This window comes from Amphiprion ocellaris, chromosome 6, assembly GCF_022539595.1.
Source record: "Amphiprion ocellaris isolate individual 3 ecotype Okinawa chromosome 6, ASM2253959v1, whole genome shotgun sequence".
NCBI lineage: Eukaryota > Metazoa > Chordata > Actinopteri > Pomacentridae > Amphiprion > Amphiprion ocellaris.
The window spans coordinates 11,013,435-11,030,749 of record NC_072771.1 but is presented as its reverse complement, the minus strand read 5'-3'; the positions used below and the strand labels follow the sequence as shown (position 1 = coordinate 11,030,749).

Sequence of the window (17,315 nt, the reverse complement as noted above, 5' to 3'; positions counted from 1 at the left end):
AGGAGTTCTCCATGCGGAGCAAGGGAGCAAGCTGGCTATTGTTTACTCCTGACAGAAGCTTCTTGATCTTGAGCTGAGCTCTCCAAAACTGCAGGTATGAGACATGATATTCCGGAGGAATTACAATGGAAGAGATGTAGAGGAAAGCGAGCTTGAGTAAAAATTAACAGGAGGAAGCGGGAGAGGAGAGTTTGGAAAGAGGCTTACAGACTGGCTGTTTATATCTGTTATCATGGGAATTATTCGCTTCATGGGAAACAAGATGGAAGCGCATGAAACACTTGTCAGGAACCAGAGAGTCTACTGTGTAAAACAGTCTCATGTTTTACACGGAAACATGACTGAAAGACTGTATTACATCAGAATCAGCAGCTTCCCGACTATATGTGCAGTAAGAGGAGAGCTGGGGGACTTGCTCTGCTTGTGAATGACAGATGGTGTTAGTCTGATACTATACTATCTGCCATGGGAGTTCACTGTGATCGTTGCCTTTGTTGTTTACATTCCTCCTATTGCACATGCTGAAACTGCTTGTGACGTAGTTAACGCACCTATTGCGAGACTACAAGCCAAACACCCAGACTCACTCATTTTACTGTCCGGTGATTTCAACATCTCTCTCTCCAATACACTGCTCTCCTTCAAACAGTTTGTGGACTGCCCCACAAGAGGAGATAAGATTCTTGATCTTTTGTATGCTAATATGGGAAATGCATACAAAGCCACTGCACTGTCACCTCTTGGTGGATCAGACCACAATCTGGTACACCTCTCTCCTTCATACACTCCCGTTGCTAAGAGACTACTTGTCACCACCAAGATGGTGAACTGCTGATCCATTACTATGGAAGAGACGTAGAGGGAAGCGAGCTGGAGTAAACAGCTTGAGACACCCGCAAGGAAAGAGCTTTTTTTTTTTTTTTGGTCTGCATTTGTTCTCATTGTTTAACTCCACAAAAGAGGTGTCAACATTGTATGAGATTGATGCATATTTTAGTCTTGCAGCCAAATATTTTAATATTTAGTGCATGTGTGTGACCATCACCTGCCCTCCCTGAAAGCCAAGCAGATATTCTTTATTAGAATTCCCTATTATGAGCCAGGGAGGGCAGTGCTACACCTCAGTGATGTGTGGGGGAAACAAAGACTGGACGAAGAGGACAAACAGGATGAACAGGGATAGAAAATAACAGTCAGTGCTATTGCAATTAAAGATTGTAAGGTGGTGTGTTATTCCCAACTACTAACTGCCCATCAATAAAACAGAAAGAAAAAAAAGAAATTAAAAAAAGAAAACCAACACAAAAGAAAAAGAGATTCAATGAATAAATAATTAAATAGTTCTGAGCACCATAATTGTGGATGTCTTGACAGTATAGAATAGGATGGAATAGAATAGGCCAGAAGAGGATACCAGTGAAGGAGAGAATGAGTGTAGGGTAGAGACTCTGGAGAGATTCTCAGCACATTCTGGCAGGTCCCATCATTCGCTGACGATGGGACTCGGCAGTCGCTGGTGAGACCTGATCAAACATGCAAGTGTGAAGAACCCCGAAGCCCAGAACAGCAATCACGGCAAGGCAGGGCCAAGCCAACAGGGCGCCCCTCCCCCCGGGCCGTAAGAGCCAAGGGCAGAGCCACCGGGGCCACCGTGAACGACGCCGACACCCCCAGCGCGCCAAGACCGACCCAGGCGGCCCGGGGTACGAGGACCCACCCGCCACCCCAACCCCGCCCACCCCAGCCCCCACCAAACCCCCCACCCCACCACCCCACCCCCTCCCTGCCCACCCGATCTCATTATCCCTGCACCATGATAAGTGTAACCCTGAGTGTCATGTGGTGCATTAAAAGTGGAGAGGCTGGGTGAGGCGTCCAGGGGGCAGGCCGGAGGACCGCAGAGGATGGCTACTCTGCAGCCTACCCTGACCCAAGTTCCCCGAGCCGTCCCAGACCTACCCCCAAGCTGTGAGTGTGTGTGGTGCATTAAAAAGAAATTAGAGAGCAGGGGAGGCAAGCAAGAGGGTGATGGGGAAGAGACAAGGCCATAAAGCCCTGCCATCCGCCCCACCACAGAGCCCATCGTTCCCGCCCCCACCTGCTCTCGGGGCCCTAACTGTCGTGTCCCCGTAAGGAAAGAGCTTGAAACACTCCGGGCAGTCCTGCAGGGACATTCACAAATTGATGATAATTCAATCAGGTGAAAAGGGAACTGGACAGGTTGAAACGGGGCAAAGCAGCTGGCCCTGATGGTACCAGCTGTGTGACATCCTCACATACCTGTTCAACCTCAGCCTGAATCTGCAGAAGATCCCCACAGTAAGGAAAACATCCTGCACAGTCCCTGTCCCCAAGAGGTGACATCCTACTGACTCCTTTGACTACAGACCTGTATCCCTCACTTATCACATCACAAAGACACTTGAGAGACTGGTCCTTTCCTATCTAAGACCCAAGGTGTGGACATGCACGGACACCCTGCAGCTTGCATATCAGCCCAGCATTGGTGTGGATGATACCCTCATCTACATGCTACAGAGGGGCCTATGGACATCGATGTGACTGTGAGGATCATGTTTTTTATTTTTCAAGTGCTTTCAATGCTATTAAGCCGACGCTGCTTGGAGAGAAGATGAGGCTGTTGCAGGTGGAGTCAGCACTGGTCTCCTGGGTCAAGGACTATCTAACCTGCAGACCACAGTATGTTTGCCTGCAGAACTGTGTGTCTGACAAAATCCTCAGTAGCACAGAACCGTCGTGTCTCTTTTCCTCTTCACATTATATACATGGCTGACTTCCGGTGTAACTCGGATAACTGCTTTCTTCAGAAATTTTCTGATGACTCTGTGGTTGTCGGCTGCAGAGGAGGACGCGAGGAGTACAGAAATGTGACCATGGACTTTGACTGGTGCAACCTCCAGCACCTTGAACTGAACACCTCTAAAACCAAGGAAATGGACTGGCTTCAGGAGGAAGAAGTCCACACCAGCACCAGTCACCATTCTTGGTAAGGAGATGGCGATTGTCTCCAGCTATAGGTACCTGGGAGTGCAGCTGAACGATAAGTTGGACTGGTCCAGACACATGGAGGCAGTGTACAACTTCTACGTACATTTTACTAGACTGTGACAGCCAGTGCTGTATTCTTTGGGGTTGTGCGTTGGGGGAGAGGGCTCGCTCCAGGGACCGAAACCGGCTGAATAAGCTGATCAAGAAGGTGAGCTCCACAAATAGTGTTGAGGTAGAATCAGTCCAACAGATGGCTGGAGTGAGAATGCTTAGGAAACTGAACTGCATTATAAACAATGCTTTTCACCCACAACACAATCTGGAGTTTAAGTAGAGCACCTTCAGCCACAGACTCATCCCCCCTCAGTGCAGGTCTCAGTGCAGCAGGCAGTCCTTCCTACCAGCTGCAATCAGGCTTTTCAATTCACAATAATCCACATTAATATTTTAACTTATGATTTATATGCTGTGCATACATTTTAACTTGTATAGTTTTTCAACTTATATACTGTGTATTTGGTCATACTGATGACAGTGTTGGTGTTCTGTCGGGTTTGCGGGTTGTCTGCATGTTAACATGCGACTGTAACAAAGTAATATCCTGTAAAGGATCAATAAAGTATTATTCTATTCTACTACATCAATTACAACTCTTATAATGATGAACTTTAAAGGTGATGGTGACAAAATTTTCTCATACAGCCGTGTTAACAGTTTACATCATTACAAGTCTTGGCTGCATGCAAACATCCATCAAGAGGTGGATGGACCCTTGCAGACTTCAGTGCAGGACAAAATTTACATCATGCATACTGGTGTGGATCTTAAGGACATGCAGAAAGCATGATCTAGCTTGAAGTCAGTGCTTTAAGAATGCTCTCCAGGATGTAGCAGAACAAAGCACAAGACACAAACCCCTGGTATTACAGAACAAGAGATAAAGTCAGACTGCAGTTCAACAACAAAAAAACATTGCAAAAGCAAACTGGTGAAGTTGTGGAACTAAGAATCAAACTCTGTTAAAATGATGGAAAGAACATGTGGATCTAACTCAGACTGCAGGGGATTAGTAGGGATAGACAAAACTGTTCAAGACTTAGTTTCAGGTTAAGACAGGACAAAAAAAAATTGATATTTCTATCCTCTATAAGTAGGGTGAACTACTCTCATAGAGATACCAGACCTGTCTTTAGATGGTTCTTTCTTCTCTTTGTCCTCATCCTTGGTTTTGTCCTGGTCTGTAATTATGTCAGAGACCAGTTTCAGGGCACGTTCTGTGATTGACACAATTTTCTGGATAGACTGGAGCTCATCTTCTGAAGGGTAGATGGTTGCATGCTTGGTCATGACATAGCGGTCATCTGAGGAATCAGGTCGACGTGGTGGCTGGAAGACACAAATGTTTTAACAAGGCACAGGGTTTGATGGTGCTACAAGGATTTTTTTTCCCAACATGCATGTAGCACATAAAAATTGAAAAATCTACAATTTTGTTGTTATTAAGTCATTTAATAATTTAGACATATAGTCAAGTATTTTAGCCAATGCAGTGAGCAGACTTTGAATGTTCCTCAGTCCTTACAGCCACCGTGTCACCATTCTTGCATTAAAGGTGGCCTGTTAACACACCTGTCTCTGTTACATTCACCCCTCCTCTTGGAACCATTACAATAGCAGCATTGTAGACTGTATTGTATGTATTCTTCTGTCATAGATGTATGGTGATATGCGAAATACCAAACACATACGTAAAAAAATATAAAATGTCATAAAGCCCTACCACGGGACCCTGAGGCTGCAGACCTGGCATGCCAGGCCGGACTCCCAGAAGACCAGGAGGTCCAGGAGGTCCTTGTGGATATCCTCCATCTGGCATTCGACGTCGCTCATCCCAGTGATGCTGCTCCTCCTCCATGCGTCTCCAGTACATGTCTTCTTCATATCGCCTGAAAAAACAAATAACAGTTCGTCTCCATAAAAGTTTAAATTCACTTAGCATGGCTTCGTGTGTCTAGTTTACAGATGGTGGACAAACTGAGAATAAAACCTACTTTGAGAGTCTCATTAAGCTGTTGTTCCATCTTTGAGAAAAACTTAAGTGATTCTTGGCATAGATTTCAAAGTTTTAGGAATCACCAGTTCTCTGTCATTTGTGTAATAGTACATGACAAAGTTAAAAAGGTAACTCAATTTGCTTTAGCTTATTGAAAACATTATGTCTCTCTTCCAAAAAGTTACTTCAGTTCTGATTTACTTGTGGTGTCTTCTCAAGAATCATTGAGATCACGTTTAAAATCCCTGGAACAAAGCACCAGTCCGGCAATATTTAAATGTCTTATGTCCCTGCATTAAAAAACTCTTCAGTCCTTCAAATTAAAAAAAAAAGAATAAACTATTGTTCTAGCAATGCAGAAGAGGCAGGTATTGCACAGGAATGCAAAACAAACAAGATAAAGTGGAGGTCGCACTATCACCTGTCAATGTGTTGTGGTGGCCAAGAAAACACATGCAATGTTCCCTCTAATTTTTCATGGGTCTGAGCAAACACACAAACTCCCTGAGTGGTTCCTTGGACCACTGTGAGCAACATCAGACGCGTGCATTGTGGTCACGCCAGCATTGCATCCATCCAAGTTACATGGTTTATTAAAATAATCAAATTACAGCATTTACATTTCTGTTAAAACAGTTTGTCAACAGGAGCCAGTTGAAGGCTGCAAGGATTTTGGTGACACTACAATGTATAAGAGTGAAGTTATTGAATATTTGTGTCTCTCTTTGCTGTTGCAGCGATTTTGCAATTTGCAGACTGTACCTGGGCACTCCATAGACATCAATGTTATTTCTGCAGCTTGAAAGACAGCTACTGTTGATAAAACTGGGCTTGTAGCACTTTGTCTGCCTTACAACGATGGGAAAGAGGCATCGTTTATGTTTTGACAACCTATATCTAATGAGTTGTTGATGCTGGAAGTCCGAATCTGTGAATATCTTTCCAACTTTACCAAACTCGGGGCCACTACCACCCAAGGAGTGGCATGTTTAATTTTGAAAAAAGCATTTAGCCATGCCTAAAGCTTTAAGTGCTTTATTAACACGGAACTAAAAATTTGTATTGTTTTATGATCGCAGGTTCTGTCTGAAAATAAGTGGCATCATTTTAAACAGTGAAACCAAACTAATGAAATGTAATGACCAACCAGTGTGCAATAATGGATTCTGCAAAAAACTTTAACTGAATGCACAATACTGTACAAAGATATTCTACAGACATTTTTTTCATCTAAATCTAAATCTTAACACAGTTAATGTATTAACTTATTTATGTGTGTATGCATGTATTTATTGATTTATTTAGTACTGTTAACATAGAGTTCTGAGTGAGTTTTTCTTTAGATAGGGAAAGGCCATTTATTGATCACATATAGGCTATTAAAGAAATGTTTATTAAAAACTAAAATGCTTTTAAAAAAACAAACAACAAAAACAACTTAGGCATTTATTGAGTCACTAAAATACTGTAGAGTCTATGATTATAAGCATCCTCTGGTAAATTAACAACCAGATACTGATGTCCCTCACCATATGGACTTCAGGAGATGATTGGGGGGGATGATAAACTGTGACCTGCTGGTTGGGTTCTCTCTCTTCTCATGTTTCTTACATGTTGGTCTCCTGATGCTGCCTTACTTCAGCCAGTCCATGAGCAACAGAAAACATACTTTGCCCTGTACCTACTGCCAGGGGTTCCAGTCTTCCCACTCACGTCGGTACATTTGCAAACGTTCTTGCTTCTTTGGACGTGGTGGAGTTTCGGGTGTAGACATTTTTAAACGCGCGGGTGCAGCACCGACCAGGCAACCAGAGACAGAACCATAGGACCGGACACACAGAGAAGTCTGAGGTCTATCTGCTGGACCTCGCATTGGGTCCTCGCTACAAAGGTCCTACAAAAATGAAATTGGTTGCCCTTAATATTTCCTGTGTTTTATTTTGTTCATGATACAGTTTTGATGAGTGTGTGACAGACGTGTATGGGACATTTATGAAAATACGGATCAACTTGCGTCCCGTATTGAATCAATACGGGACGCAACAATTAATTGTCAAATAAAGGACAATTCTGTATTTTAAGGGACGGGTGGCAACCCTAACTCCGACAGCCATTCCATCTTAAAAAGAATCGCATTTCTTGCTTACTGTGGCTTGGTGAGGGAATGTACCACTGCCTGTTCATTTTGCCATTATTACAAAGGGTCAACATAAGCAGCATTTAGCATCATTAACGTGCCTTCCGTCCACATCGGCCACACCGCTCTGCTAGCTAGAACAACGGTGGCTGCACAGAAGGACGCCTGCTTATGACGTTGATTATCTGCGTAAATACGTATGTGAATCGCATCATTGGCTGGAGCAGCCAGTCACCAGTCACCCACTGACTCACACTGAAAAATAGTACAGAAGTATTTTCAATTTAGGTTGGAGGGTTTTTTTTGTGCGCAGCGCAGATTTTCTGTGCGCGGAGACCTTGTCAGCAGTGCGCAATTGCGCACGTGCGCAGCTTAGAGGGAACATTGCATGCAAGCCCTTTAGAAGTTTTCCTAACAGGATCCCATATTTGTGGAGTTCATTTCACAATTACAGAAACTAAAAGGTAAAAAAAAATCTTCAGTGACAACTTTAAAGGATTGTGAAAATTCATGTCTGAAAGGTAAATAATTCCTGTTATTCTGCATCTGGTAAGATTTGAATGCCATGGATAGGCTGAATAGTCAGGACCACTAGCATTGTACTTAAAACTGGAGTTCAGGTGAGTAAATGTCTGTTACATTAAAGCCAAACAAGTCTACACACTGCTGATTAAGCCAATCAGCTCCAAGTGAGTCTCTGAATTCACAGTATCAGAGTTTTAAATCCCATGTCTGTGGCGAGGTTCCCACACTTGTGCACAGGTCACAATGTGTTTTACATGAATCAGCAATGAATGGTTAACCAGCATCTAAGAGGGGGTATACGGCAGTAACAGAGACAGAGCAGGCTACAGCTACTTAGGAGTATGGTGGATCACAAGGTGAAAGAATCTGGTAAACTTCAAAGAAAAGTTTCTGATGTTCCAGATAAAGAAGAAACTGATCAGAGAAAGGATTACATTTGAAAAAAGGAGGTGGTCAGCAGCAATGCACACACAAAGAGCTTGTTAACAGTATTTGTGCAAATACCGTCACTGCCAGAGGAAGGAGAAAAAAGTTAGGCACTGCAGGTTTAATGCTACATTGGTGCTTGATGAAGCACCACCAAAGTACTTGTTTTTAGTCTAAGGACACACCAAACAGCTATATACAGTGCTGCAAAAAGTATTTGCCGACAGATATCTTCTATTTTTGCATATTTGTCACACTTAACCCTTTGATGCTCAGTGTGGGTCAGGAGATACCCATTCTCCATTGGATTTGGGTCATTTTTGACCCATTATGTGCATCATAAGTTTAAATGTTTCAGACCATCAAACTAATTTTAATATTAGACAGAGATGACCCAAGAAAACAGAAAATGCAGTTTTTAAATTATTTCATTTATTGAAGGAAAAATGCTAACCAGACCCACCTTAACCTTCGTGAAAATGTTCTTAGCTACCAATCTACTAAATGACCAAATTAATTCAGCAGTTGGGCTCAATTTTACCAACCACATCCATGTATGATTAGTGCCAGGCCTGTTGAATCAAAAAATAAAACCTGAATAGAACCTGCCTGGCATTCCGAAGTAGCTAAAGGGTCTCAATAAGCAGCACATGATCCCACATTCTAAAGAGATTCAAGAACAGATGTGAAACAAAGTCATTGACATTTACCAGTCTGGAAAGGGTTACAAAGCCATTGCTAAGGCTCTGGGACTCCAGCAAACCACAGTGAGAGCCCTTATCGACAAATGAAGGAAACATGGAACAGTGGTGAACCTTCCCAGGAGTGGCCGTCCTATCAACATTTCTCCAACAGTGCATCAACATCTCATCCAACAGGCCTCACTTGCCTCAGCTAACGTCAGTGTACATGATTCGACAGCAAGTAAGATGCTGGCAAAATTGGAATCCATGGGAGAGTTGCAAGGCACAAACCCCTATTGATCCAAAAAAATGAAAAGTCTGCCTGATTTTTGTTAAAAAAATAAATAAAAAATTTGGATGAGCCCCGAGACTTTTGGAAAAACATCCTGTGGAGTGATGAGTCAAAGGTGGAACTTTTTGGAAGACAGAGGTCCAGTACATCTGATGTAAAGCCAATACTGTATTCCACAAGAAGAACATGATACCAACAGTGAAATATGGTGGTGGTAGTGTGATAGTTTGCGGCTGCTTTGCTTTCATTGGACCTGGACAATTTCTCGTAATTGATGGAACCATGAATTCTGCTCTTTATCAGAAAATCCTCCTGGAGAATATCCACCCATCAGTTCATGACCTACAGCTCAAGCACAAATGGTTTATGCAGCATAATGATCCAAAGCACGCAATCAAGTCCATCTTTTAATGGCCCAAAAAGAACAAAATGAAGGTTTTGGAGTGGCCAAGTCAAAGTCTGGACTTCAATCCAATTGAGATACTTTGCCCTCAAAAAGGCAGTTCATGCTGAAAAACTCTCATTTGGCAGAATTTAAGGTATTCTGCAGAGAAGCATGGGACAAAATTCTTCCATGGTGATGTAAAAGACTAAGCACAAACTATGGCAAACATTTGACTGCAGTTGTTGTTGCCAAGGGTGGATCAACCAGTTATTAGGCTTAGGGGGGCAATTACCTTTTCACAGGGTTAATACAGGTTTTCAATAAATCTTCATTAAATCATCATTTAAAAACTGCACTTTCTGTTTTGTGGGTTATCTCTGTCTAATATCAAATAAATATAAATATTATTTTGATGATCTGCAACATTTAATAGTGACAAACACGCGAAAACGGAAGACATCAGGAAGCGGGAAAATACTTTTTCACAACACTGTATAAAAGACCGTTCATTAGCTTTTAAGGAACTAAAATGCTAGTTCCAGTTTTATTTAAATGGATACGGAATCTTCCCTTCAAAACATATCCACTTCTGAGACAGTATTTATTTAACAGCTGGTGTCAATACATGCTTCCTTTCTCTTTATCCACTAATAAAAAAAAGACCATAGCCATACCTCATTTCCATTCTCCAGCGCTCCTCCTCCTCCCTTCTTCTCCAGTACTCCTCTTTCTGCATCTGCTTTCTCATTTTCTCTTCCTGAATCTTTCTGGCTCGAATACTTGGCTTGACTTCTACCTGCAGGTCTGGGTTCACCTTCTTCTACAACACAAAACATGTAAACACTAATTTCAGAGGAATGTAATATTCAAGGTAGAAATTAGGTACACAGTGAACTTTAAAGTCCCAAATGTAAAATATGGAGCAAAAACAGCATTTTTTTTTTTTTATTGTTACCAGATCTCACACAGGCAATTAGCCATGAATACACTGTCAGAGTATCGCAGGCTATCAAGCATCTCAGATTCATCCCTAGAAAAACAGCAACTGCAGATGAGCATGGTGTCCACTTTGAGACGCTTACAGCATGCAAGCCCTTTATGTTGCTGATAAATATATGGCCCAATACCATTTTCAGTTTCTCTAACTTCAGAATGGTCAGTGGCCAAAAATATGTTTTTCCTTTATATTTCTTCTTTGTGTCTATACCAACAATAATGTGTGTAAGTGTGTCTGATGACTTCCTGCAAACAGGTTAGGTAAGACAACTTTGCTGCCATCATAACAATGAATTACTTTGCAGTAATATGTAATATAGAACCAGTGTGTTTCACACTTGGAACTCCTTTTCCTGCTCTTAGACTACTGCTAGAGTGCCCATAGAAAGTATTTGCTCCTGTTGGAAGTTTCTTCTTTGTATTGCTTGTCAACATGGTCAACATGATTTGGCTGTTTTGACAAGAATTTACAGAAGAAGAATCTTTTCATGTCAAAGGAAAAGAGATTTCTACAAAGCAATGTCAATTAATTTAAAACATAAAATGTGAAACAAGTGATTGCAAAAGTATTCACTCATTTTAAAATTGCTCACTTAATTCAACACACGTGGAGCCAATTGGTGCTTGAAGTTACTTAATTAGTTACATGGAGATCATCTGAGAGCAGTGAATGTGTCTCACGTGATTGTAGATGCCTATATCTGGAAGGTCCATTCACTATTAAATCAGTACTCCTTGCTCTAACTACACCATGAAGACTATAGAACAATCCAAGTAATTCTGTGAAAATGTTATTGAAAAGCATGTCAGGGATGGATACAAGAAAATGTCCAAGTATTTGAATATCCATGGAGTACAACCAAATCCATCATTAATCCATTGACCATGTAAGAAAGAGTCGAGTGAGGCAGGCCAACAAGACACCTATGACTTCTCTGAAGGGGTTCCTAGCTTTAGTGATTGAGATGGGACAGACGTACGTTGCCCGTGTTCTTTACTAGTCAAAGCTCAATGGAAAAAGTGGCGAAGAGAAATCCAATGTTGAAAAAAGCTCAACTACAGTTCACCAGAAAACATGTGGGAGACTGAAAGAATACTTCATAGGCACTGTAAAAACACTGTTTACCGACATTTGTGGAAGTGTTGCAAGACGTGTCAGCTCCAAACCTTGTACTGCAGACGATGCCTACGACCTTTCAGATGCATTTCTTTTGCATTTGGATCATTGAAACTACATTCACAAAGCTTGCAATGGAAGCGGATGACTTTGCCTTCATCATTTCGGACCTAGAAAAGAGATACGTTATATATTACACTCAAAATCTAAATGCATTTCTAACTCGTAAATGTAAGCCCAGACATAAGTCTATCAAAATTTACTTCTTCAACATAGTCATGACCGACTGGCTGGACATCATTCTGCAGTGCAGCCAGAGTTGATGCAGACAGAGTGTCTGGAACTTCAGCCTTGGAGTCCTGAGCACCTGAGGAGGGTGTTGCAGGCTTAGAAACCTCCACTTTGACCTCTGATCTGGCCTCTTCTGCCTTAACCGTTGTCTGCAATTTATTTCCACCTGCATTTGAAAAATTATATTGTTTAGTAAAAATAATATCTACAAAGTTTAGCTGGCTAAAAGAGAAAAAGTCCTTTTGAGGTTGTAATCACAAGTCTGCTAGTTGACTTTTATGGAAATACCTCCAGGATTCAGAGCTCAATACAGTGACACAGCACAGACAATAATACAGCTAGAACTGACAAAAGTGTTCCTAATTTTGATGTGCCTGGAGTTTTGGTTCACACAAATTTCAGAAAGATTATGTCACACTGCTTGTATAATCCTCACCACAGTATGCAGAACTGATCTGCTGACAAAATAGCATACAATGTCCATACCTCTTTAAACTGAAACATTTTTTTTTTACTGAAATGTACATTACTTTCAAATCTTCAAAGCAGGAGTATAGTACTTCTGAAAAACTATTGGTTCAAATATTTCATTACTTCCATAAATAAAATCACTTGAGAAAGTAAAGAATGCTTACTAACCAACAAAATTGATCTTGGGGGTGTTGACTTTCTTCCCAACAGAGGAAGAGTTGGCAACAGAGAGGCTGTTGGCTAACGGGTTCTTGACACCTGCCACACCACTGCTGACCATGGTGACAGGTTTAAGGTAGGGTGGGCTGGAGCTGGTGGCAGAGGAGGAGGCTGCAGCTACACACAGAGAGCTGGTGGTGCTAGAACTGCTCAAGGTAGCTGTGGTGGTCTTATTGAGGGCAGCTGTGGTGGAGGATGATGTCTGAGTGACCATACTAGGCTCAGTAGAGGGAATAGGCTTACCAAGCTTAGTATGAAGCTTCACAACCTTAAGAGAATTGAGTGCAGAGAGAAAATTCTTAGCAGATCTGAGGTTTACATCTGCAAGGCACAGTAGACTACTGATTTCAAACAATTTCACTCCTTACTGTCTATTGGTATGAATGCAAAGACTAAATGCTGTTGGACTTAATTATTTTGCTACTATGAAACTTTTGCCATCAAACAGTTGTACTTAAACACAGCACCAACTGCATAGACAAAAAGTCAATGTTTCATGCACAACTTGAACTAAAGATCGATCATGGTTTACTGCAACTAAAATTGAAAGAGGCAAATCATATGACTATCTGGCTCTTACTGTTATACAGTAAGAGTGTAACACCACGTCCAGTCTTGAACATATTCATGGTGGAAATATAATGTGCCTTTCATATCCATACCTTCTGGTGCTTTGCTCCACGAATATGGGCAGCATAGGCATCGGCACCAGTGCATGAAACATCACAAAGTTCGCAGCGGAGCTGGTTTTGAGCATTGCGGGCCAATACCCCTCCACCACTACCACTGCAGCTGCTGCTCTGGGATATCTTCAGTGCTGCTTCCTTCTTCTTATGCTTCTGGCCTTCAAGATGCTCCTTGTAAGTCTGATGCAATCAATATTTAAAAAGAAAACATCAATTAGTCAAATTATTGGCAAGTATTTATTTGGGATATTATACGTTTTGTTATTATGTGATGGTTAGACTACAAGCGATATATAAACAGAGTAATTCATTTGTAATTTAATAATTATAAATTAAAGTGTTTCTCTTCACAGAAATGCTGAGAACATAAAAAGATAGTAATGTTTTAAAATCACATGTGATTTACAGAATTTGGCACCCCCCTAAACAACAACAACAAAAAAAAAAAAAACACCCATCGAGGGGTGGCACAGTCTGCTGGTGCTGGTTGCAATTTTGAACAGGGGTCTTTATACGTGGAGCTTGCATGTTCTCCCTGTGCCTGCTTGGGCTTTCACCGGGTTCTCTGGCTTCTCCCACAGTCCAAAAACATGCTGAGGTAAATTGGTGATTCTAAATTGTCTATAGGTGTGAATGTGAGTGGTTTGGTTGTCTGTCTCTGTGTGGCCCTGTGATAGATACGCAACTTGTCTAGGATGAACCCTGCCTTCACCCTAAGAGGATACATCCTACAGAGGACAAAGCGGTGTATAGACAATGGATGGATGGATGTCTTTTTGACATCATTAATCAGACATTAAATTCAGTTTCAAACAACCATTACAGATATACATTTCTATGAAATTCTATTCATAGAAAAAAAATAATCATGATGTAAGAGTGTATGTAATCAATGGCATATGGACTTTGGAAAGACCATTCCATAACCCTCTTTTTTTTTTTTTTTGAGCCATTCTCTGGTGGATTTGTTAGTGTGCTGAGGACCATTATCCTGTTGGAAGGTTCAGCTGTTCGCCCACTGTGTAATTTCTCTAAACATTTTCAAGACATTCTCCTCTCTTCAAGTAATTCACTTTGGGCATGAGAAAAGACACTTAAAATTCAAACCAATGTTTTGACAAAATGATTCGTCTATCTTCTTGCAACAATATTGCATCTCAAATTAATGGTTAGGTAAAAAATTGTGTTCACACTTGTAATCAGATGTGATGTGTGTAAATTGTCTAACAAACGTTTTATGTATACGTATAAGACAAGTAACATTAGACAGGGAGGAGCAGTGGAACAAAGTGAAGGAGAGCAGAGTACAGCAGTGGGAGAGTCGAGCAAAGGAGCAGGAGAGCAAAGTGATGGTGCAGGAGAGGGAGATGAGAGAAGAGGAGAAAAACCTATAGGAAACCACAGGCTCTCAGGCTGGGACCCGACATGGATTTAAAAAACTAGCCGGTTCAACTCATAGCTCTACCACACTGATAATGGTGAGTGTCGAACCTTTTTTCCTTTCTTACTTTTTTTTAAATAATATACATATTAATATTTCTGTTAAATAAATAAAAATTACAATAAAAAATAAAGTCAGTGTATTTCCATTGTAAGAGCAATGATCAATAATGCCACTTTACTCTATCCCTACAGGACAACAGAGCCTTAGAGCTCTTCTATTAAAAAACCCCAGAAAAATGAATTGTTCTGAGTATGGGTGCAAACTTTGCCACTGATTCTACAACCCCATTAAGAAATTTTTATTTATTGTTTTTATTTATTTAATTTTATAGTTTTATTTTATTTTTACATTCAGCCTATGAAAAGCCATTTTCAACTGGCCATTAAATAAATAGGTTATAAAAGTAAAATCTGCAGTCAAGTGTCACGGCTCCCTGGAGAGCCTGCCCCTGCTGCAGGAAAAAAAAACCCTAGAGGAAACACTGAAGTCTGAACTCAACCGTCACATTAACGGATAGACACATACAAGCAACGGTACTTTGAGTTGTGTGAAGGAATTTAGGAAAGCATTTTCCCACATTTCAGCACCAAAACTCTTCCAACTTCAGGGAATGTGTGTGCCAAAACCACAACACATCTTTCCTGACTGATTTTGTTTTACAATTTTAAATCAGGCTACAAATTAAATGTCCAGTATAATTCAACTTTATTACCATCGATAACAACAGACACTAGCAGCTTAAAGATTAAGAACCAAACAAGAGCTGAATTTTGTTCTTTGTAGATGTTTTGAATTATTACAATGGCAGGTAACCCTGTGCCAATACATTCATTCTTATCAGACAGGTGAGCCGTCACATACAGAATGACAGTTACCAGCTGTTCAGGACGTTTTCCTTCATCGTTTAATACTTATCTGAAGCATCAGATAGTGGTAGGATGTATGAGTGTCTCACAAGTGTGACAGGGAGCTGTGCCCATTTACGCAGGGGAGCCACAGCAGTAGCTTCATTACTTAATTTAAATTAGAAATGATCCCCAACATGGAAAAACAATCTATCAGGATATAATGGATGGTGCATTTTTCTTTATGTCAGACTGGTGAACTGTCAGACTGGTGAACTGTCAGACTGGTGAACTGTCAGAGTCAGTTTATTAGCTGTTGTCAAATATTTTGTTACCTTATAGTAGTACTCACAATGAGCTCTCACCTTTAAGTGTCACTGTTTAAGAAACCGGCAACAAACCGGGCTGTTACTTGTTTGTTTGATCAGCTGCTATTAGTTCTCCTGCACCATGGGCAGTATGTCGCCATGAAGGCGTGAGGAGCATTAACAGAAAAGCGGCCCGTCTGAATTACTAAAATGCTGTCACTTTAACACATTGATGAAGTCAGCAATGTTCAATGTCCTGTGTCTGAAAGGGGCTTTAAAGCATAGTACGTGGTGTCTGGCCATTGCACATACTACACAAATGCCAGTAGGCACCTTCTCTAATATTTCTGGCAGAAACCCTGTGAGTGTGATTAATGCTTAGCACTTCTGACAAAATTGTGTCATTATGGGCTATTCTGAACTCACCTGTGGGCCGGCACAGCTGATCTTACAGACATCACAATAGTGAATCTGAGGGGGTTTGGGCGGCTGCTTTGGTCGCAGCTGCTTACTCTGAAAGGGGGGCTTTTTGGTGAAAGTGTTCCCTGTCCATGCTGCTGTTGCTGCAACAGCTGCTACTGCCTGTTTCTGCTGTTGCTGCTGTTGCTGCTGCTGGTAGTAGCTGGAAGCTGCTGAGTAAACTGCTGCTTCATAGCCAGAGTATGAGGTTCCTGAAAAAAATTAAACAAATGTCAATTTGAAAAAGACACACTACTCTGTCAATTTTATGTCTTTTTACTAGGTTTCAGGAGAAAAAAGAAGAAGGTTTTGCATTCATTACGTCAACCATGTTCAATATATGACAGTGTTTCCTCTACATTCATTCAGCAGCGGCAGCCCACCATTGGGTCGGTACTTGCGAGTACTAAGGTGAACTACAGATATCTATCTTGCTCAGTATCTACTCTTTGGGGGATTAATACAACATTAATTACTTGCGAGAGCGCGGCCTTGAAAGTGACATCACGTCAAGCACACAGGCAGGGGGTCAGAGAGTCAGAGGAGTGTCGTCTTGGAAAGCAGAGCAGCGACTTAAAAGCTATTAGCTTAAGATAACTCATAATAGATTTTACAAGTTAAATAGACATTCGCAAAATACTGATGGCCAGCAAACGTTGTGTAGCATATTGGTAGCTTCAGTTAATTGGGCCCGGTGCCAACTCAGTGTTGCTAACATGAGTAAACTAATTGATAGCATTAAGCCAATATCTACACTCCATGATGTAACTACTGACTGCCTTTTCAGATCAGCTTTTTCAATTTTTTTTTTTACATTCAACCTTTAAAAAGCAACTTTCAACAGGCCATTCAATAAATAGGTTGTACAAGTAAAATCTGCAGTCAAGTGTCATTTGTTTACACGTCATGGCTCCCCCGACAGCCTGCCACCGCTGCTGAAAATAATCCTAGAGGAAACACTGTATAACT

At 41.2% G+C, this 17,315-nt stretch overlaps 1 protein-coding gene across 2 annotated transcripts in view; it reads right to left on the bottom strand.

Annotated features, from left to right (window-relative positions):
* The window catches only part of zfr (zinc finger RNA binding protein), a 48,155-nt gene that overhangs the window by 12,757 nt on the left and 18,083 nt on the right, over positions 1 to 17,315 (bottom strand). For both annotated transcript variants that reach the window (XR_008601980.1, XM_055011245.1), the window contains exons 6-13: positions 16,314 to 16,558; positions 13,267 to 13,470; positions 12,554 to 12,872; positions 11,887 to 12,080; positions 11,674 to 11,793; positions 10,185 to 10,330; positions 4,790 to 4,955; positions 4,193 to 4,395 (exon numbers count right to left, since the gene is read on the bottom strand). Coding sequence is in view for 1 of the 2 variants with exons in the window: in XM_055011245.1 (XP_054867220.1) it covers positions 4,193 to 4,395; positions 4,790 to 4,955; positions 10,185 to 10,330; positions 11,674 to 11,793; positions 11,887 to 12,080; positions 12,554 to 12,872; positions 13,267 to 13,470; positions 16,314 to 16,558 (1,597 nt within the window). In the remaining variant the exon portion in view is untranslated. The remainder of the gene's footprint in view (positions 1 to 4,192; positions 4,396 to 4,789; positions 4,956 to 10,184; positions 10,331 to 11,673; positions 11,794 to 11,886; positions 12,081 to 12,553; positions 12,873 to 13,266; positions 13,471 to 16,313; positions 16,559 to 17,315) is intronic.